The 20,297-nt window shown below is 40.3% G+C and overlaps 1 protein-coding gene across 1 annotated transcript in view; it reads right to left on the bottom strand.

Annotated features, from left to right (window-relative positions):
- The window catches only part of TTC8 (tetratricopeptide repeat domain 8), a 41,747-nt gene that overhangs the window by 17,212 nt on the left and 4,238 nt on the right, over window positions 1–20,297 (bottom strand). Inside the window, exons 2-8 of the mRNA XM_044436674.1 lie at window positions 15,058–15,178; window positions 13,433–13,496; window positions 12,731–12,890; window positions 12,040–12,129; window positions 6,858–6,902; window positions 3,508–3,593; window positions 1,315–1,402 (exon numbers count right to left, since the gene is read on the bottom strand). Of these exons, the coding sequence (XP_044292609.1) occupies window positions 1,315–1,402; window positions 3,508–3,593; window positions 6,858–6,902; window positions 12,040–12,129; window positions 12,731–12,890; window positions 13,433–13,496; window positions 15,058–15,178 (654 nt within the window). The remainder of the gene's footprint in view (window positions 1–1,314; window positions 1,403–3,507; window positions 3,594–6,857; window positions 6,903–12,039; window positions 12,130–12,730; window positions 12,891–13,432; window positions 13,497–15,057; window positions 15,179–20,297) is intronic.

Below are 20,297 nucleotides of genomic sequence, written 5' to 3'. Positions count from 1 at the left end.
TGGGGACATCATTCCATAATTCCTGAACTATCACAAAGAAAGCCCACTTCCATGTTACCACAACCAAGCCTTAGAGATGGCAGTCAGAGAAATGTCTGAGACGCTGAGCATAACTGGGACAAGCTTTCTATCAGGTACTGGTATCCCAAGCCATCTAAGACTTTAAAGGTAATAACCCTCATCTTAAATCAGGACTGGAAGCATATAGGCAGCCACTCAAGCAGACTATTACTGGTGTTATGTGTTCAAAGATTTTGGTCCAGATTTGATAACCTGGCTGCCATATTTTTCACAAGCTGCAGCTTCAGAACTATCTTCAAGTGCAGTTCCACACACAGTGCCTTGCAATAGTCTAGTTTAGAGAGGACTGGTAGTTGTGGTGTGGGGATAGCCTTGACTGGCTGCCCTGCCCAGTAGCACAGGGCAAGGGGAAAGCTTTTGACAGCTGCTGCCAAGTGCTACTTGGGCACTTTGGGTGTGGCTATCTGAGCTGCATGCCCAGCACTTGCTCGTTTGTAGCAGTGGTGATTTCTTGCTTTGCGAGAAGGCAGGACTCAGTGGAGAAGACAATTATGCTAGGCATAGCTGAAACCAGAAGAAGAAAAGGAAGACCAGATAAGAGGTGGAGTGATGCCATAAAGAAAGCCACAGCCTTGAATGTAGAACAGCTAAGCAGGTGTCATGGATACAGCATTTTGCGGGGTTTTAATTCCATAAGTCAGAGATGACTGGATGACACATAACAACAACAAGGATTTCTTGAGGTATAATCTGGATTCAGATGACATGGCAAGCTCAGGGATGGCTACTAAACCCTACAACAAGCAGTGACTGAAGGGTTGCTTTTAAGCCTGGAAGTTGTGCTTATACGCCACCCCAAATAAGACATGGCAGATTCACATGACACAAGAAACCTGATTTGGGGTTGCACTCAGCAGTAATGACTGACAAGACATGACAAAAATCATATTGTATGAACCCAGTCACTTTTGAATATAACCCCAAATGTAGTTTTTATTTATATTTATATACATATATATGTATGAGAAAAAATAGTATAGGGAGGAACTCTGAAAGAATCTTATGATTTTAACAAATTATTGCAATGATGAATTTCTACTGACATTAACGTAAACAAAGGAAATGGAAAAATCAAACAAAATTAAACTGTATTAAGCAGAAAAGGTAAAGGTTTTGTCCAGCCTGCAAAAGGTAAAACAAATTCAAATTTAAGCTCTGCTTTCACCTCACTTCCAGACTACAGTTTCAAAATGTAAATCTGAAATGAAATGTTAATTGTATAGCTCAACTTACCTTTGCCAAATACAATACTGTATCTACCATATCCTGTTGTTTGAGAGCTGATTTAAATTGTGTTTCTGCTTCACGATATAATCCTAGCCTGAGGGAAGACAGAATAATAGATGTGAAAACTGAAAAACTAGTAGCAGTTTTAACCTTATATTTTAATAAATATTCTAAATTATGAGCTACAAAAGCATATAGCCCCATGCCTCAACATATTACATTAGAAATAAAATTTCCAGTTTCCCCCCAGCTGGGCAGTGGACATTTAAATCTTTTTCTGGCCCTGCCCAAAACATCTTAAAATAGAACTTTGTTTGTTCAATTTGTCCAAATTTATTCACAGACATTCACAGACAACATACATGGGAAAAGTCATAGAGCAGTACTCACCCCTACCAATTCCATTCTACAAGTGGAACCAACCTTTTCCTCAAGGGGGATTCTAGTATCAATTTTAAGAAGCCCCATAACTAGCAGAAATGCTCATTTCTGAAGTGGGGAATGTCAGCAGAACTCTCTTAATGTGAGCTCTGCGGAGCTGTACTGATACAAGCATGATCATATCCGTCCATTGCCAGTTGCCAAGTGTTAAATCCTTACTGCACAGCAGTGGGTTCTGCTTCTAAAACAAAACTGGCAATGGTGCCTGCTTGTACAGTGGCCTGTTTAGATACTGCTCATTGAGGCACATAGTCTTCAAATTGACTCTATATGATGTTTTTGTATTTATATAAAAATGAGTGTTGATCATTTTGACAGCCATGCAAATTCACCATTAATTTTCAGCCTCTTTCATTCACCAGGCAAAAATCTATACAAAACCTAGTTAATTTCCAAGATACACTAAATCTGTATAATTTCTCTCTCTTGCTGAAACACTCTTAATCAAGATTATAAATAATAAACAGCCCCTTTCCAACAGCATAAATTGTGTAACTTTTTCCAGACAGCCCTTCATGCATAAAGAATAAAAGTAACTAAAGTAATGGCCTTGTTCACACAAGACAACAAACCATGGTTTAATTAACCATGGTTTGTTGAATTTTGTATTGTCAGTAGGTGCATACCAAGAACTGCGAGTTAACTATGGGTTGCTAACCATGAACAACCATGAAAAAGAGCCCATGGTTTGGGTTGGATTGTGAAATGTGAATTGTTTAAACCATGGATTATTACATTCAAACTCAGAATCCTAGATTGATTTGTAAGGCTACAGGCAAGTAGCAGGCAAGTGCAATTTAAAAAATTAGCCTTTTTACATGCCAGTACTGCAGTGATATAAAGGTAGTAGGATACATAGAGGAAACAGGCAAAGGAGAGAAACAAAGAACTCAAGGACTGAGAAAACTAACCATGGTTATTCAAATCATCTCCTATTTAGCATGGTTTATGTTAAATAAACCATGGCTTACCATTCAGTGTGAACCTGGTCACTGTATTAGGCCCAATATTACTGCAGTGGCACAAGAATTATCAGCCACTCTGTTTATACTTATATATACTTAAAATCTTATATTTAATTAATCTGGTTGCACAGAGGAACTACTTTCCTCTGCCTAATGATGCAGCTTTAATTTTCAGCCACTCATTTAGCATATTCTGTGACAATATTATTTGCACGAGTTTTGCCACCTTCAAAAAACCCTTTAAATCAAATTAAGAGAATGGTGCAAATTATTAATTATTCACTTCCATTCAACTGATAGGTGCTTTGTTCTCTTTGTTCTATCTCTAGAGACTCTCCCTACTCAATTGCCTGCACTTGACTCTTACCTCTGATTCAAACTCATATCCAATTTAAAACTGAGATTTTCCATCTTAGGGAAATCTCACAAAAAAACTTAGGGGTCCATCTTAATTGTGAATGGAAATGGCTGCTGGCTTGAAATGAGACAAAATGAACTTAGATCTTTCAGAATGTTTGTTTGCAAATTAGCTCATGGCTGAAACTGAAGAAGATGGTGAGGTTGAAAGAGAATGAAGGATGAATGCACATGCATATCATTCCCTTTAACATTCATGCACCTCAGCACATGCCTCAGTGGCAGTTTGGAGCTAGGAGCAAGCCCTATGAGGCAGCTGACATATCCCCATGCTGGAGTGGATCAAGTCCTCCATTTTCATAGAATCACAGAACAGTAAAGCTGAAAGAGGGCAGAAGGCTACTGGGTCCATTTTAAAATGAATGAGATATTTTACCTGTAATAACACTTCCCAATTTGCACTTTCCACCACCAGTCCTTGAACTGGGCATGTTGTGTGGCATATGCTGCCAAATCTAAAGCCTTGAAAGACAAAGAAACCTTTTGAAAATCAGTTTCAATTTAATGTAAAAATATATAGTTGAGAATGAGCAAGGCATATATGCCCCATAAGATTAAAGCAGAGAACATCACATATAAGAGAAAAATATTGCTTTTTGCCTGTTTCTTTATTGTGCTATATATGTTAAAACAGCAGAGGAAAGATAAAAGTATTTATTTATTTTGTTTGTTTGTTTGTTTGTATGCTGCTAACAATTCCAACAGGAATCTCTAAGTGGCTTACAACAATAATCAGAATCACAACCATTAAAACAGTAAAATAATAAAATCATCATATAAAACAACAATAAAATATAACAATGGCCATTTAAGAATGTAACAAGTGAGAACAACCATATACTTCAGTATATAAATATTTTAAAACAGTTTTAAAATCAGTTACTGAAATATCTGGAAAAGAGAAATGTTTTTGCCTGGCGCTGGAAAGTAAATTATGTTGGTACCAGACAAATTTCTCTGGGTAGCCTGCTCCATAGATGGGAGACAGCCACTGAGAAGTTCCTTCTTCTATTTGCCACCCTTCTCACCTCCTTGAGAAATGACTCTTTTAGAAGGACCTCTTGTCCAGATCTTAATGGGCAGGTAGAGATATATGGGAGAAGGGGGTCCTAAAGGCTGCTTAGGACTTTGTATGTCAAGACAAGCACATTAAAGTAGCACCAGGTCCTACTTAGTATAAGCCCCATGCAGAATTGCATTAACAAACCTAAACATAATCAATTGCTTAAGTGCTAGAATGTAACTCTTCCCAATCCTGAATGTCTTGAATGTCATGCTGGATCACACATTTCAGTATAATAAAAATGTACATGCCCACAAACATGTATTAGACTGTCTGTACAGGTGGACTGTGGATGGTGCAGTGGTTTAAACTGCTTCTGGGCTGCTTGACTGAAAGGTTGACAGTTCGAATCCACAGACAGGGTGAACGCCTGTGCTTTGTTCTAGCTCCTGCCAACCTTGCATTTCGAAAGCATGCAAATGCAAGTAGATAAATAGGTACCACTTCGGTGGGAAGGTAACAGTGTTCCGTGCACTTCGGTGTTTAGTCATGCTGGCCACAAGACCATGGAAACTGCCTGTGGACAAACGCTGGCTCTCTCAGCTAGGAAACAGAGATGAGCACCACCCCCAAGAGTCAGTCATGACTGGACTTTAATGTCATGGGGAGACCTTTACCTTTTTACCTTTTCAGGTGGATAACAAGGAGATGCAATTTAAAGGGTTGTGAGAATGGCAGCAGACATCTAATCAGCCTTCCTTCACACCTACCCAGTCAACCAATTTTTTGCAACATCTTGGTTGATTAGGTGATCTGGATATCTTGAAAGCTTGCACAATTTAGGGGATCTTTGAGTTGGCCTCATAAAGGTATAAAGCGATTTTTTATGGCCAACAGTTGCTTTATTCAAAAAAAAAAAAAAGGATGTACATAATCAATACCTTTAAAGACAAGTATAGTGCTAAGATACAGCACAGAGAAGCACGCCTTATTCTATAAAGCAGACTGCAAAATCATATTCATAAAAATACTCATACCATGTAAAATCAGCAATTGTCATCAGAGAACGACTTTGTTTCAAACAATTCAACCCTTGCTATTTAAGTACAGAATTCCCTGCTGGTAAATCATGTGTATATTCTAATCTAATTTGGCTTCTGAAATTTCTACTTCCAAGTGCTGTAGAAACAATCTAGATTGTGCATGCCCTGGTGTTCTGATGTGACATTTCAAAGCTCTAAAATTTGTTGTTCACTGAATTTTCAGTGCTACTAAAGTTCAATTATCTCAAAATGAGCCTGCACAACCTACTCAAGCTAACAACTTAAGACAAAAAAATTATATGTAATTGAGACCGACACACATTTTCTTTGAAGCAAATTTGATAAATGCCATGAGAAACGCAGGTGCACTTGAAAATATTTTCAAAACACAGAATGGGATTCAGAGTTAAGTGTATGCCTGATCAAAATTCAATTCTGTAGAAATGTGCAACTGCAGATATTTGAACACCAGGAATGGAAGTTTTTACCAAGAAGGGAATTCTGTAATTCAGGACCCCTGGGTCTCAGCATTGGCCAAACTGGCACAATACTGAAAGGGTGGTAAGGCTGCATCATCTAGAGGAGTCCTGCTACTCTAAACCACTCAGATGCCGGAAAGTTCCACTAAAGCCAACCTTCATGACTGAGCAATGTACACGCATCATATCACATGTGTATTATTGCTTATTGGATGCTCTCTCCCTTCAGCTGTTCCCTGCAACTAAACACTCATGCTGTGTTTGACATTCCCTTAAGTTGGAAAAATAGTTTGCAGCTTGAAGTGACAGGAAGAAGGGAGCTGCGGGAGGAAAATCAGCCCCAGCAAGCTATGTGTTTGAGTTGCTGCTAACATGTGTGAAGCACCTTGCACAGGGCTGGACTTGGAACATTCCTGGGCACTTTTAAATCCTAAAATCACTTACACAGTTTCTATCACCTAGAGCAAACTGATACCCCTTAAAATGTAACTAGCATGCTTCAATTCTGCAAACACAATTTTTTTAAAAACTCAAAGTAAGGACACAACCAGTACATTATCTGGCAAGACATATGCTAGAAGGACATGGGTAGAACTCCGCTGTCCAGAGCAGAATTTAACAGCTGACAGAAGACAGCAGCTTTACAATATCAATGATCGCCATTCAGAAATAAACTCAAAAGACTGGAAATTATTTTTATGAGTGCCTGCCACATGGCAAGATCCTCAAGGTAGTGATATCCCTACAGAAAAATCCATCATAATGCTTTCCAGTCTAGGTTCTTCTTTTGCATGGCAAGTTGTTCTTGCAAACAATTCAGGCCACTAGCACATTGATCCATGCGCCTTTCCATATGTCCCAGGTTTCTGTTCTCTGATTCTAAAGAAATACGGATCTAAGGTAGGCAACAGCTTTATGGTATGCCCAAGTTGCTGCAGTATTTCAACTGGTCTATCATTTTAAATCAACTGCACAGCACATATAGTAGCACAGTTTCCCAGGAGTGGATTCAGAGATGGATGAGCAGAATTCTAGGTAGTAAATTGACTGGACTTTTTAAATATTTTTTGAAGTTAAACAATGCACCATTAATATCACAGAAGCTACAGCTAGAATTTTCTTCAACCAGTTTAATTGCAGTTGAAGCAGTAATTCAGTTGAAAAGAGACAGAATGATAAAGTTAAAAGAAAGCAGACTTACATTCTTAACATCATTCTCATGATGAAAAATATATTCAAACAATGCCTGTTTAGAGAAAAATTTACAAGATGCAGTCAAGCCACAGAAAAACAAAAGCCATTTATAATTACAAACAAACAGCCCACTTAAAGTCAAAAACAACTTTAATACAAAATGTTTGATGGATTAATGAATTCACTTGGTGAAAGCTTGCACAGAGTACTGCCATGTCAGGATAAGATTCTTAATTTTACATCAGAATCTGTCAAATTTTTCAATATACTAGAGCTCTGAGTAACAGAAAGCTCCTTCTGTTCCAGCCACAGCCCCTTGCATCACATTAAGCAGTGTTCCAAAGGATCTTACACAAGTAGCTTGTCTGTGGGGTGGGGTGGGGTGGGGTGGGGGTAATAAAGAAGGGACAGAAAGGCCACAGCAGATGTATGGAACCCACCATTTGTTGCCCTTTGGACTCTGGTGGTTGCAACTAGATCTCTAGAGAATATTAGCTATCGGGCAGATTAGAGATGTTTAATAGTTTATCTAATAAATATTAGATAAATGTAAATAAAACAAATCATTAGAGGATTAAGGGCATAATCTAATGAAGCTGCCTGCAACCCTTCAAAGTCAGAAGATGAAGGGCATTCAGTGAGGCATAGAGTATGGAGAGGAAGGCAGTTTCTGCATTCCTCCTGCCTGCAAAGCAGCTAGACAGCTGATTTTGGCCATCTAACTGTATTGCTTAGGAAGGAGAAGAAAGGAAAATAATGCACTGCCAAGATACATCATATCAATACATCTCTTCTCCTGTCTGCTCACTGTAACAGACCTTAAACCCATTCTACAAATTGCTCTTGCAACCCTAGCGATGCAGCTGGCAAAGTCCTTTCTGTGCTGGCTATGGTGAGGGAAGGATATTCTGAGTACAGGTCCACAGCTTTGAGGTTGGAGCTCTTTTCTGACCTTTAAGCTGGGAATCCAACCAATCCTATGGCCCTCCTATAGATGCTGTCTATAGATTACAGGATTGCTCTGTCTGCCTTTTTATTCCTGTCTTTCCATTCAAAGCCAATACTGCTCCTAAAACCCAAGATCAGATTTGTGGTCAACTCAGTAATGGGTAGAAGTTATACAAATTGAAGAGAATTTTATCAGTTTGTTTCTTTTGCACAATGTATTCCACTTCTGCTAGTCTTGAGAACATAGAATGATCTAAGCAGGGAAGATTGCTCATTCTATCACCTTGAGAAACTTGTCTCAGTTCCTCACTGCCCTTTCGGATATTACCAGACTTAGCCTTTGTGAGCCCTCAATTTCATTTATTTCATTTCTATACTGCTAGAGCTCGCTGAGCAGCAGTTCATACAACAGTTCATAAAAAGAACTGAATAAAATAGAAAACACTGTCATAAAATCTTATACAAATATAAACATTAAAAACATAAAAATTAAGAATTAAAAATACACAATGAAGAATAGTCCTGTAAAAAAGAGCAAGAAACAATCTTATATGTTGAGACCATGGGTTCCAATTATTAATCTGGCTGCCACATTCTGCATAAGCTGTAGCTTCCAAGCAGTTTCCAAGAGCAGCCCCACATGAAGCATAGATTACTTGAAAGCAAGCTGGCCCCATCCAAATAGGGACATAGCTGGGCCACCAACCAAAACTTGTACAAGATACTCCATGCCACTGAGGCCACCTGAACCTTATGTTACAAAGATGGTTCTAGGAGAACCTACACACTACAAACCTGCTCATTCAGGGAGAGAACCACTCCATCCAGAACAAATTGAACACCCTCCATCTGCTTTCCATGATATTTGAGTATGTTTTGAGCTTCCTCTCACTGCTCTGTACTCTTTATGTATGTGTGAAAGCCAGCCACAAACACCAGTACAGGGAAGCAAAAAGAACAAAATGGGGTGGAAGGAGTTGAAAGCATCTCACAGCTGCAGAAGCAAAAGAGCTTTGGGACTGGTATTCTTTATTAGAATATGAAGCAGAATTTTGAAAAAAATGACATTTCCTAGTAAGGGAAGCACCAAAGTGAGGTAAGAACAAGATACAGTGGTACCTTGGTTCACGAACTTAATCTGTTCCAGGACTCTGGTCGTGACCCAAATTGGTCATGAGCCAAGTTAAATTTCCCCATAAGGTTCAATGTAAATAAGGTTAATCCGTTCTGTAACCATTTTTTAAATCAGAAAAATGTGAAGCAACGTGACAACAACAAAGATAGCAGCCATCTCCCCCCAACCACCCCAAACACAAGCGCAGCCATCTCCCCGCCCCTCCCACCCCACACGACCAAGATCATGCCTGTCATCCCTGCACTTGCCTGTCATCCCTGCACGCACCCGTCATCCTTGCAGGCGTCCATCATCCTGGCGTGATCGCGGGCGTACTGGGGGAGGGAAGATGGGTGCAAACAGTGCACTGGGGGTGGGGAGATGGCCGCAGTTGCAGTTCCGTTCGTGCAGGGAAGGCGTGCCTGATCAGAGGCGCGTTCCTGCAGGAAAGGCAGGTGGAATCTCAGCCATCTCCCCTGCGGCTCTGCTTTGCTGCTCCTGTCTTTCCTGCAGAAGCGCGCCTCTGATCACGCATGCCTTCCCTGCACGAGCAGAACTGCAATCGTGGCTATCTCCCCACCCGGGGGGGGGGGGGGGTGGAGATGGCTGCGATCTTGGTTGCCACCCAAAGCGGTGTTCACGACCCAAGTCAAAATTTTTCAGAAATTTTTGTTCATGAACCAAGGCATTTGTGAGCTGAGGTACCACTGTACCAATATGCTTGTTTCCGTAGCAGAGGTGATTGTGTACATTTGTACAAGAGCCCACTCCCCCCGATAAATACATTTCTGCATTCAGAAAACACTTTGGAAATTTAGTGCATGTCAGTTTCCCTTGGTAGCTGGCAACCCCCGTGTACTAGTTTCAGAAAAAGCTCTGACATAGGAAATGAGGAAACAAGGATTTCTCATGCAAAGGCCCCTGTGATATGTACTGGCAGCCACCAGAAGGACCGAGAGAGAAACAAATCATGGCAAGCCACTGAATGGGCCATTGCATTCTTTGGGTTCAGGAGACGCTACCCACCCACTGTGGCTTATTCTCAGGGTGGTTTAACATGGTGTGTGATTTTTTTTCACTGAATATTATCTGAATAAGCTGCAGAAGTTAAAAAAAAGCTATGGCTTCCAACCCATTTTTGGTGAGCCACTTAACCCTGCATTGCCAGCAGCATTTGTCAAGTGGCCAAATGGAAAACCTGAAATAAAAATCTATATATCCATTTGGGAAGTGACTGAGTTGTGTCAGGTTTTCATTCTGGTTTGCTTTTGCCTTCCTTGACCAATGAGGTCTCTGAAGTACATGCTCACAACTCCAATGTTTTAGAGAGTACTGAGAGGAGGAAATGCACTATAGCTGGCACTCTGATATCAAAAGGAAGATATATATTGCAATTTGAGATTTTGACTTGCAGATACACCCATAAATTTGTGCTCTGAGTGGATTCATAAAAGCTGGCTAAAGATTTTTTTAGTATTTTGTTTGTCTTGCATGCATGCTTAAAACCCCATTAGACAAGAACATTGTATTCTTTTCAACTCAGGGAGTGTCATACCTCCAGCAAATTATGGCTTTTTATCTGCAATACATACATTAAATGGTTTTTCTTGCTATACGATTACAAGAACACAGCAAAAATATGACTTGAAAGAAAGATGAATTATCTAGAACACTCCATTACAATTTGTTTATATTATACAAAAGTATGGGTTTGATACCTCTGAAAACTCAATTTTAGAGAAGCTCTCAAGAGCCAAATTCCATTAGCATGTGGGGCCAAATACAACCAAATATATCATATTTTAGCTTAAAGCTCTTACTATCAGTACCTAGCCTTGGGGAAGACATTCCAACCATTTCGAATGGTGGGGGTGTGTGGGGTGTGGAATACACAAGGTCCAGGAAACCACCTAAAGATCAATGGAGGGTCAAATTAGGCAGTGCTTCTGGGATTTCCCACCTCTGAGCTAGGATAATACACAGTGCTACCATTAATTTTGTTTTGAAATTATTCACACCATCTTAACATATTTGTGCAAATTCTTAAAAAATGGTATTTTCAAATAAAGACAAAGCTTTGGAGTCTGGCAGACAAAACAGTCAGCAAATACTCATTCAACTCCATGTTGCCAGTAAATGGCCAAGCAGGCTAAAATATTAGCTCCCATAACTGATACTAGACCCATAACAAAGTAATTGTGAATTGCATAATCTTTATTATACATTCCTTCCTGGAATGTAAATTCCCATTGCTGGCCTTAAGCTCCCATATAGCCTGAAGTGCCTGATCCTGCCTAATCTTGAAAGCTAAGAAGTATCAGGCCCAGTTGAAATCTGGATGGGTGACTTAAATATTTTGAACAACCTAGACAGCTTTGGCTACAGGACGTATAGAAATGTAATTTATAACAACAGTGATTACACATGGGACCATTCAGACATAATGGAAAACTGTTGGCACTGGCACTGAGGAAACGAGCAAGCACAAGCCTCAAGCTTGCAGGCTCCCTCCTCCCTTTGTGCACTGCTATTTCAACCTTTCAGTCATGGTTTGCAGCAAACTATGGGTTTGCCTACTTTGGATACAACAGGCAACTATGACCTGCCACAAGACAGAAGTAGAAGTTTCTATTCTTAATATAAAAGAAATGGTAACAGCCCACTCAACCCCTGCTCATTGTTTTTTAAGCACCAAAGCATGGCTTGATATTAGGTCTAACTGTTCCATAACTATCACTAATCACACAATTTGGTTAAGCCTAACCAGAGTTTGCTGCCTAATCAAGATTTGAAAACAACTTGGAACACTGCTTCAATTCTGATTTATTAAACACTGCATGTAATGCAATGCTTATCGGTGATATGAGTTAGCCGTTTCTGGAAACAGCATACAGTCCTATGATTTGCTCCCATCTGTTTTATCATGGATATTTATTTGGAGTATTATGTCTGTACTAGGCCTTTGTATCTCTCTTGGAGAAAATGGACAAGTACAGAAAAGTACTTTTCTTTTAACAAAAGCAGCAGGAAATTAATTGGCCCTAACATTGAAACACAGTATGCTCGTAAACAGAAGACATTTGAAAAATGCAAGGATGTTATATTAAACACCTTATTAAACACATACCTTTGCCAATTTTGGTTTCTGAGCATAATTATTTAAGTTCAGTTTGGACACATTTATGAAGGGGCCATCAGGATTTGTGAGCATTGAGGCCTGTAGGAGGAAAAACACCACAGTGCTACTTTATATGCCGGTTTGAATTATTGCTAACAAAACAACCTCTAATTCTGAAACTCCCAAAGTGGTGCATGCAAGCAACAACACACCCATTCAAATATTCCCTGGTGCCCACACTCCTCTCCATTCCCCTTTCTTGTTCCCTTCATGGAGTCAATCAGGTTCCATCCCTCCCATTGCTGCCATAGCAATAGCACAGCCTAATGACAAGCCTCAACTACAGGCTCTGGCCAACAATAAATAAAAGAAGGGGAGCACCTGGAATATCCACAAGTAAAATTGTGGGACCAACAGGGAGATCAGTGTATGTTGCTGTTTCAGCAATGTACATTTGTTTCAAGGAAGGCCCTTTCCTACTCTTCCTTCATTCCCCCACCCCACTTCACTGCAAAGTCCTTTGGTTGTTCTCTGTTCCTCGCTCTCTTCCTTTGCCGTTTCTCTGGATATAGCCTATTCAAGGATTCTTGCCACCTCTCCAGCATCTTCCCTTTTGCAGTCTGCCTGCCTTTCCCAGCCAGACATTACATCAGCTGCATTTATTAACAGCACATACAGTTTGCTCTCTCCTGACCCTTACCGTTCCAAGCCTGACATATCTCCCTGAAGAACTGGTCATTGGACGGGCAGTGTGAGCAGTTCTTGGAGTCTTTATAGCTTGTTCAATAGTACCTGGTCGTCCACCCTGTGTACTGGGTCGTACAAATCCAGTAAGGGGCCTCCCTGACTGAGTCACTGGCCTGAAATAATACACAGATTAAAAGACATGCTGAAGGGATTTTCTCTACTGCTGTAAAGAACAAAGGAAGTCTACAAATTGGAACTACTGAGTAAGGATGACTCTGCATTAGGTTGGTTTGCCATACATAAACTGAATATATCTGCAAACAGCTTTGGTTTATATCCACAAACAGCTTCACACTTCATCTTACATTGTGGCATTATTAGCTCTGCAGTAGAGTTTGAATGAAAATTAGTACCAAGTTAAAGAGGTATTTAATCCAACATAAGGCCTCTAATGACTGAGTGAAAAGATGGCCTGTAACATTTTCCACTTAACTAACTTCATCATCCAAATATGCTGAAAGGGTTTTGTTTCCTCCCATTCATACACTTTGCATATTTATGTCCTCCTAATTTTAAGGTATTTACAAATCTCATAAAGCTATACAGCCCACTACTTTTGCTCCCAATCTACTTTTGCTCACATTTACCAGTTTAAATTAATTAAATATAATGACTAGACACCTGGCTCAGTTAAGCCTATCAGCAAACTGAATACCTGACGGCCTGGCTAGGACCTCCACCCTGACTGGTTCCAGGGACTTTCAGTGAAGTACCAGGCCCTGAAACAAAAAGAAAAAAAGAAAATTAGAAGTAGTAGTTTAATTATTTTATGTTTCGAAGATGCTTCCCTGCCTCTCCTACCAAGCCCATTTATCCTTTTTGCCTTGCTCCTCTACAAATAGGCAATTTGTTACAGTAAATTTCAGTGATGCATGGGTGAGACGGAGAATCCAGGATTATACTTGCCTATGGAATGTTTTCCATGTCTAAAATTGTACTGATCGTAAAAATATTGAGCAAATCATGAATTGTTGAAATGTCATTCACACTGGGCAGTATAATTACTTGTTTTCAGGCATCTATTCATAGGACACATATGTTAACCAAACACAGTCTATTTGATACCTCAAGAACACTCAGGCAAGGAGAAGGCAGCTTCAAAGAGCTATATTATAAATGCTAATAGATAGTTGCCCTGCAATTAAACAGTTGAAGAGAAACACATTTTGGCCTCTGCAACTGGCCAGGGGACCAGAGCCACTCCACTGAAGAATATGATGACAAAGGCAAAGTCCAGCCTGACCCCTTTCATCAGCCAGAGAAAGATTAGCTGGAGGGAGTTTGCTTTCCATCACTCTGATTGAAGTGATTGCAGAAGTGATGGAAAAGGATGCTGTCCTCTATGGACTCCCAGAGAATTAAGGACCATCTGTATAGGTGGTTGGTCCAGTGCTATGCAAGGAAGAGCAATCACTGGATACAAATACCTGCTTCATTCTGGCACTGTTAAACCTTCCTCTGCTATTTGCTCTCTCCCTATTCCCCTTGCCTTGTGACTTCTTTCAAGCTTATAAGTCTGAGGTGAAGGCCTGGGTCTCATTTTTCTGGTGATACGGCTGCTTTGGGGACAACATTGTTTGGAATGCAGCAAAAATATATGATGTCATATCCAGTTTGGCAAGAGTGGGGAAAATATATGATGTTGCATTCAGAACTTCACCAGAACCAGGAAGCTCTTCCATCCCCTCCCCACCACTGCAGCCCCAGAAAGGATCAGGAGATCTTCAAGAAAGGCACCATTTTCAGAAAAAGCTTGCTTTCATTAACTGCAAGGGGCTGCAATAAGAGAGGAGACTGCCTTGTGCCTCCAAAGGTAAAATAAATCATCATGGCTTCAGTAGGGCATTGGAGAAATTGCACTGCTAAATTTGCAACCTCTGGCAAATAAAAAGGGACTCTCAGATAATGGTTATAATAAAGATTGGATAATAAGGTTTTTATATATGGAATTATTCACTAAAGGCAACACATGTTTTGTAGTGAATATACACAAAAATACAAACAACAAAATATACATCATACAGGTTCTAAAACTTGTAAGATTAGATGACACAATTAGGGAATACATTACAGGAATTTTAAAACATGTTAAAAGAATAGAATAATATTAACTGGTAGTGTCATTACTAGTACATGGCATTAACTCATAACATGGCACAGCTTGTGGGAACAGGAAAGTATGTAGTTAACAGTAAAAAACAAAAAAATCTGAAATCCTGGAGAGGGAGTTATGAACTGGTATGGCCAATACATTCTGTAGCATATATAAATATAGCTTACGTGCAACTTGTGCAATTGCATTTTCATCAAGCATCATCTCAGCAATGCCTTCCTGATCCACATCAATTTCATCCACATAAACCATTTCTGTTAATGCTCGTACTTTCAGACACCAAGCAGCCTGGATCACAGATAAAGAAGAGAACCAAGATTCAGTGACCAGAAAGATCTATAAAATGCAGACAATACAACATCAGCAGGCCTCAGTATTTTTTTTTTATGAAACTGAACAGGGTATACATATGATGCAGGCACATGAGGGCGAAAGAACAAAAAAGATGGTATCATGGGATGTTAGGATGCACAGTGCACTAGTGCAATACTAGAAGTAGAAAATACCATGTGAGAAGGTTGGAGGGATGAAGACTGATACCTTCTTTATAGACTTAGTCAGAAAAGTGGAGAAAAAGGACAATGATGTGGAACCTCCTATGTTGCCAGTGACCGCAGAGAATAACACAGAATATCAGTCTTAGAGGAGATCAACGCTGACTGCTCTTTAGAAGGCCAGATACTGAAGATGAACTCAAATACTTTAGCCACCTAATGAGAAGGAAGGACTCACTGGAGAAGAGCCTAATGCTGGGAACAACTGACGGCAAAAGAAGGGGACGGCAGAGAATGAAGTGGCTAGATGGAGTCTCTGAAGCAGTTGGTGTGAGCTTAAGTGGACTCTGGGGGATGGTGAAGGACAGGAAGGCCTGGAGGAATGTTGTCCATGGGGTCACGATGGGTCAGACATGACTTCGCAACTAACAACAACGACCTTGGGTGGTATAAAAATGAAATAAATACATACATAATATCGGCGCTGCAAACTTTGATTTGTAAATGTATGTTTATCACATTTTGCATTAATATTGTAAATGCTATAAAATACAACCCAAAGGAACACACAATCAACTGATTTGTCTGAGTTTACTTTTAAAAAGCAGAGGTACTGTTTGTTGTGCACTTTTTCCTTTCTTTAGTTGTATGGAATGCTTAAAAAAGACTCTCATACCAAGTTCCTTTTTGGATTTGGACACATTTAAAAAGAGCTTTGGAGTGGTAGGGCTATGCAGAAACCTCCTGAGAGTAAAACTTAGATGAAGACTAAGATCAACACATGAACCCTCTGACACAAGTGGGATTTATTGGAAATTAACTGCAAAAAACCAAAACAAATCCAAACCAAATGAACTAATTGCAGAACCAATATCCTTCTGTGGCAAATTGGCTTTCCAGGAGTAATGTGCTGACATACTATGTGTTTACTAATAACCTGAATATATTTACTGTAGTCCAGTCAACCAAGCATAAAGTAAAACAAATGTTTGAAAAACAGAGTGTAATCTCCACATGTTCTTCCAGTAACTTAATAAATCTAATGAGGTTAAAGAAGTCCAGGAAGAAAGCTAGAGAGATAAAATGGAGCTGCCAAAATAATTAGAGAGCCCCTTTTAGACACTGAACAGGCCATCGTGTGTTTCTTAGAACAACATTTATAATCAAAGTAAGCTTAACTTCTTATTCATCACAGACATATGCTAAAAGCAATACAATGCAAGCATTTCAAACAAAAAGTATCAAAGGAAACCTAATGGATTATAGAAAATCCATGATTTCTCAGAGCCAGAGCATTAGCAAAGAGATTTTGTAGTAGCAGCCTTCCTACTCCTTGAAAAATCTGCTAAATAGTCTGATACTGGGACAGTTTCAAGAACTCTTGCGCAGATGACTTCCTCTCATAAATGCTTCAGATATTAATCCCTGGGGCAAAGGCATCCATGAGCAAGCAAGTGAAGAAAGCAGTGTACTTTAAGGCAGTTCAGAGGCTGGAAGGAAAGGGAAAGTTATATAACCATTTCAGCTATACTTTTAAAAACCTGCATAAAAGAATTAAGATGCCTGGAAGATTTGAATCAATGCCAATGTGTTCCTCCTTTGAAAGTAGAACAAGAGATGATGAACCCACTGGAAGCAGTAGATATTGGACATTTCACAGAACTTCCGTAATTGAATGAGGTAAAGAAGTTGCCCCTCTCAGAACACAGCTTCCCTGAAAGGTGCGATCCTCCACATGTTTAATTGGAAAATGGTCTCCAAGTCCCAGCATGCCCAATCAGCAGTTGTAGGGCTTTTTTCTGGGTCACATGCAAAGGACTGTCCCTTAAATCTAGGACAAGGTGCTGTTCTCCTTAATGTGGTATCAACATTTGTCAATGCTGCCAGACCTCCAAGTCAAACAGCTAGCTGTGCCCTGTGACTCCCCTCTCCAACCTTAGAAGGGATAGGGTTCACCACTGTGGATAGTTCTTTTAAAGCTCAAAAGAAAATCCAGAGTGGATACATAGCCCACTGACATTGGATCCACCCACTGCCACTGCGAATTTACACAGTTCATCTTGCTGTCTCCTCAGTGGCAATGGCAAAGAAATCTTACCCTTTCCATTAACAATTATATTCACTTAAAGCCAGCCAAAGACGTTGTTCTGATGATGTCTTGCCACACAAGGTGGTAATTGCCATAACCAATCTGCAAGGCATTTTCCAGATGAAACAGTCATACATGGTGCAGTTAGAGCAGGACCAATAGATGAATCTTCCATATTGATTTGCCCAATTAAATTGGATGCAGTTCAATTTATGTAAGGATTCTGTGAAAGGTGAGGCCAAGTATAAGTGTACTTGAACCATACCCAACCTGGCTAATAAGAGCAGCCAGAGGTCTACTGGTGGAGTGCATGGTGGGAGTGATAGCTGCCCCATGGCAGGAAGGGGTGGCACTCCCTACATGTGGTTAGACTATGGCGGGGGGAACACCTCTATTAGTTCAGCCAAATTGAGGAATTTTCAACCAGTCTAGATTATAAATTATAATAGAATCCTATCATACTGTTTCACAAGATACTTGAAATCATGGCGGCATCTCAGCTTCAGTGTTTCTGGATGAAATAGATTGTCTAGATCCATTTTAATCAATCTTTTGCTCAGTTTTGAAACAGAGACACCTCTGGTTGCTTGGTGACACCTAAACTGAACAGATTTAGGACCAGAATATCTGAAGGTCTACTTTTCCCATAAGAACAGCCTTGTTGATTGAGATAATTTTCAGGAACCAGGGATAATTTCAGTTGGGACCAGGCTGAAGGCCTTTTCAGTGACTGCACCTAAGCTCAGGAATACCTTCTAGGGCAGACCCATTTTACCTCCTCAGTAATTACATTTCAGAAGCTGGCAAAGGCCTACTTTCTTGGGAAGATTGTCAGCTTGCAATCTCAAAGTTCTACTATAAGTTCTGAAGGGCCAGAAACAAAACACAACGAGCAATCTCCAATGCATATGTTAAATTCCAATTTTCCAGCTCTCTGGCAGGAGATGGCACTGTGAAAGCCCTCATTTGTAGAATCTGGCTGGGATGCTGGGATGGCTAGCATAAAACTCGGCTCTTCCCATCCAGCTACTGCTAGAACTAATCAGCCTAACTACATTTTGTTTGATATTTTCTCCTTCCCCCAGTATAAAAGAAAATTGTATTTATTACAAGAGGAACAGGCATTATGAGATGTTACAAATATTTTAAGCAGCTATAAAATAGTTAATTGTGGGGAGAAAATTCTGCAAAAACGAGGTAATAATACTTAGCTTTCTAGTACTTCAGATAGATCCAAGAATTTCACACACATTATCATGATTAAAAGCCGACAAAGAGTAGGGCAGTAAGCCCAGTATTTCAGATGGGAGTGTGAAGCAAGTAGCTTACCCAAGACCATGTGCCAGTTTCAAATATATAGATAAGGGTAGATCAAGGCACATCTTTATAGATACTCTATTAGGCAACAGATTTGCAGGAGTGAATTTAGTTTGCTTTTTTAACTAGAATAACTTTTTTAAACTAAATAACTTGAGAAAAGATGTCTCTTTAAACACTCTCCCCCAGTACCTAGCATTTTACCACTGATTAAGTCTCTATAGAAGACATGGCAGTTACACTGCAATGAAACATGGGTTGAATTCATATATAATAATCAGCCATGCTAGAAACCACACAGGCATGGTTTGTCCTTATGTGTGAATTCAGCATTCATGATGAAGCATGGCACATTTGGTTTCTATGAACCCACACAGAGAAACAGTGCCTGTTGTAAGGTTTCCGTATTTCCTCATGGCTTGTTCTTATGTGCAACCCCAGTTACAATGTTTCTGCATGGTTTCTACTATTCTGCCACTGAGTCCGGTGGAAAGAGTAGCCATGACTGCAGCATATGCTCCAGCCTCCATTTTTCGTTGTCCTGTTCTGCCTAGCAACTGCTAAGGCAGCTGCAAGCCACACTGATTCCCTGCTTTGTGCTTCTCTGTCTTCACTGCTGGCACATAGCTTTCAAATGCCCAGCTGCAGTGATGGGATTTGCCTGCAGTGGGGCATCATGCTACACTGTCTCCAGAAGCAGGAACTGCAGAGACAGCTTGGCTTGGCACTCCTGCCTGGAAGCTTTGAACTTTGAAGCAGCACCATGTTTGGGCCACTGCAGGAGCCAGAAGTGTCTTCATGTGGAGGTTGCCTTGCACAGGCAGTGCATGGAACTTCTTCAACAGTGTGAACAACCTGAGGAACTCATGCCTCTTGCTCAGCCTTTCACTTTCTGCCCCAGTCCCATCTTGTCCCTGACAATTCTCAGTATGCCCCACAAACCCTGCTGTCTCCTTGCTCCTACAAGCAGCAGGCCTAACGAAGTCCTGACAGTCTGCCAGTAAACATTCTTGGAGGAAACCCTTGGTAAAGTCTGCCCAGCAGTATCTATTCACTTTGCCCCTGGTCTGAGTGCATGTGCTGATGTCCTCCATGCACCTGCCTGCAGGAGAGCTTTTGTAAGCTGCCAAAAACAAACAAACAAACAAACGAGGGGAAAAAAACAGGAGCAGCCAGCTGTGCCCACACCCAGGGGAGTGTGTGGACCAATGAGGGATATGCAGGCAAGGCAGGCAGGAGCAGTGCAAGCTGGGATTGATTTTCAGCTGTAGGGGTGGTGGGATATGTACCCCCATTTGGAAGGAAGTGGAGAAGCAAGGAAACCAGGACACAAAGGGAGATATCATGCCATGAAGTAACTGTGCAAAATTGCTTAGTGTTATGTGTGAGCACAGCCATAGTGTTTGGCAGAGGATAGCAGCTAATATTTCCTCAAAAAACATGGAATACTAAGAGGTCAATATCATATACATTTTATTGAAATATGTAACAATTACATAATTCAACA

This window comes from Varanus komodoensis, unplaced genomic scaffold (assembly GCF_004798865.1).
Source record: "Varanus komodoensis strain SLA01 unplaced genomic scaffold, ASM479886v1 scaffold3, whole genome shotgun sequence".
Taxonomy (NCBI): domain Eukaryota; kingdom Metazoa; phylum Chordata; class Lepidosauria; order Squamata; family Varanidae; genus Varanus; species Varanus komodoensis.
This window is presented reverse-complemented; position numbering and strand designations above follow the sequence as displayed.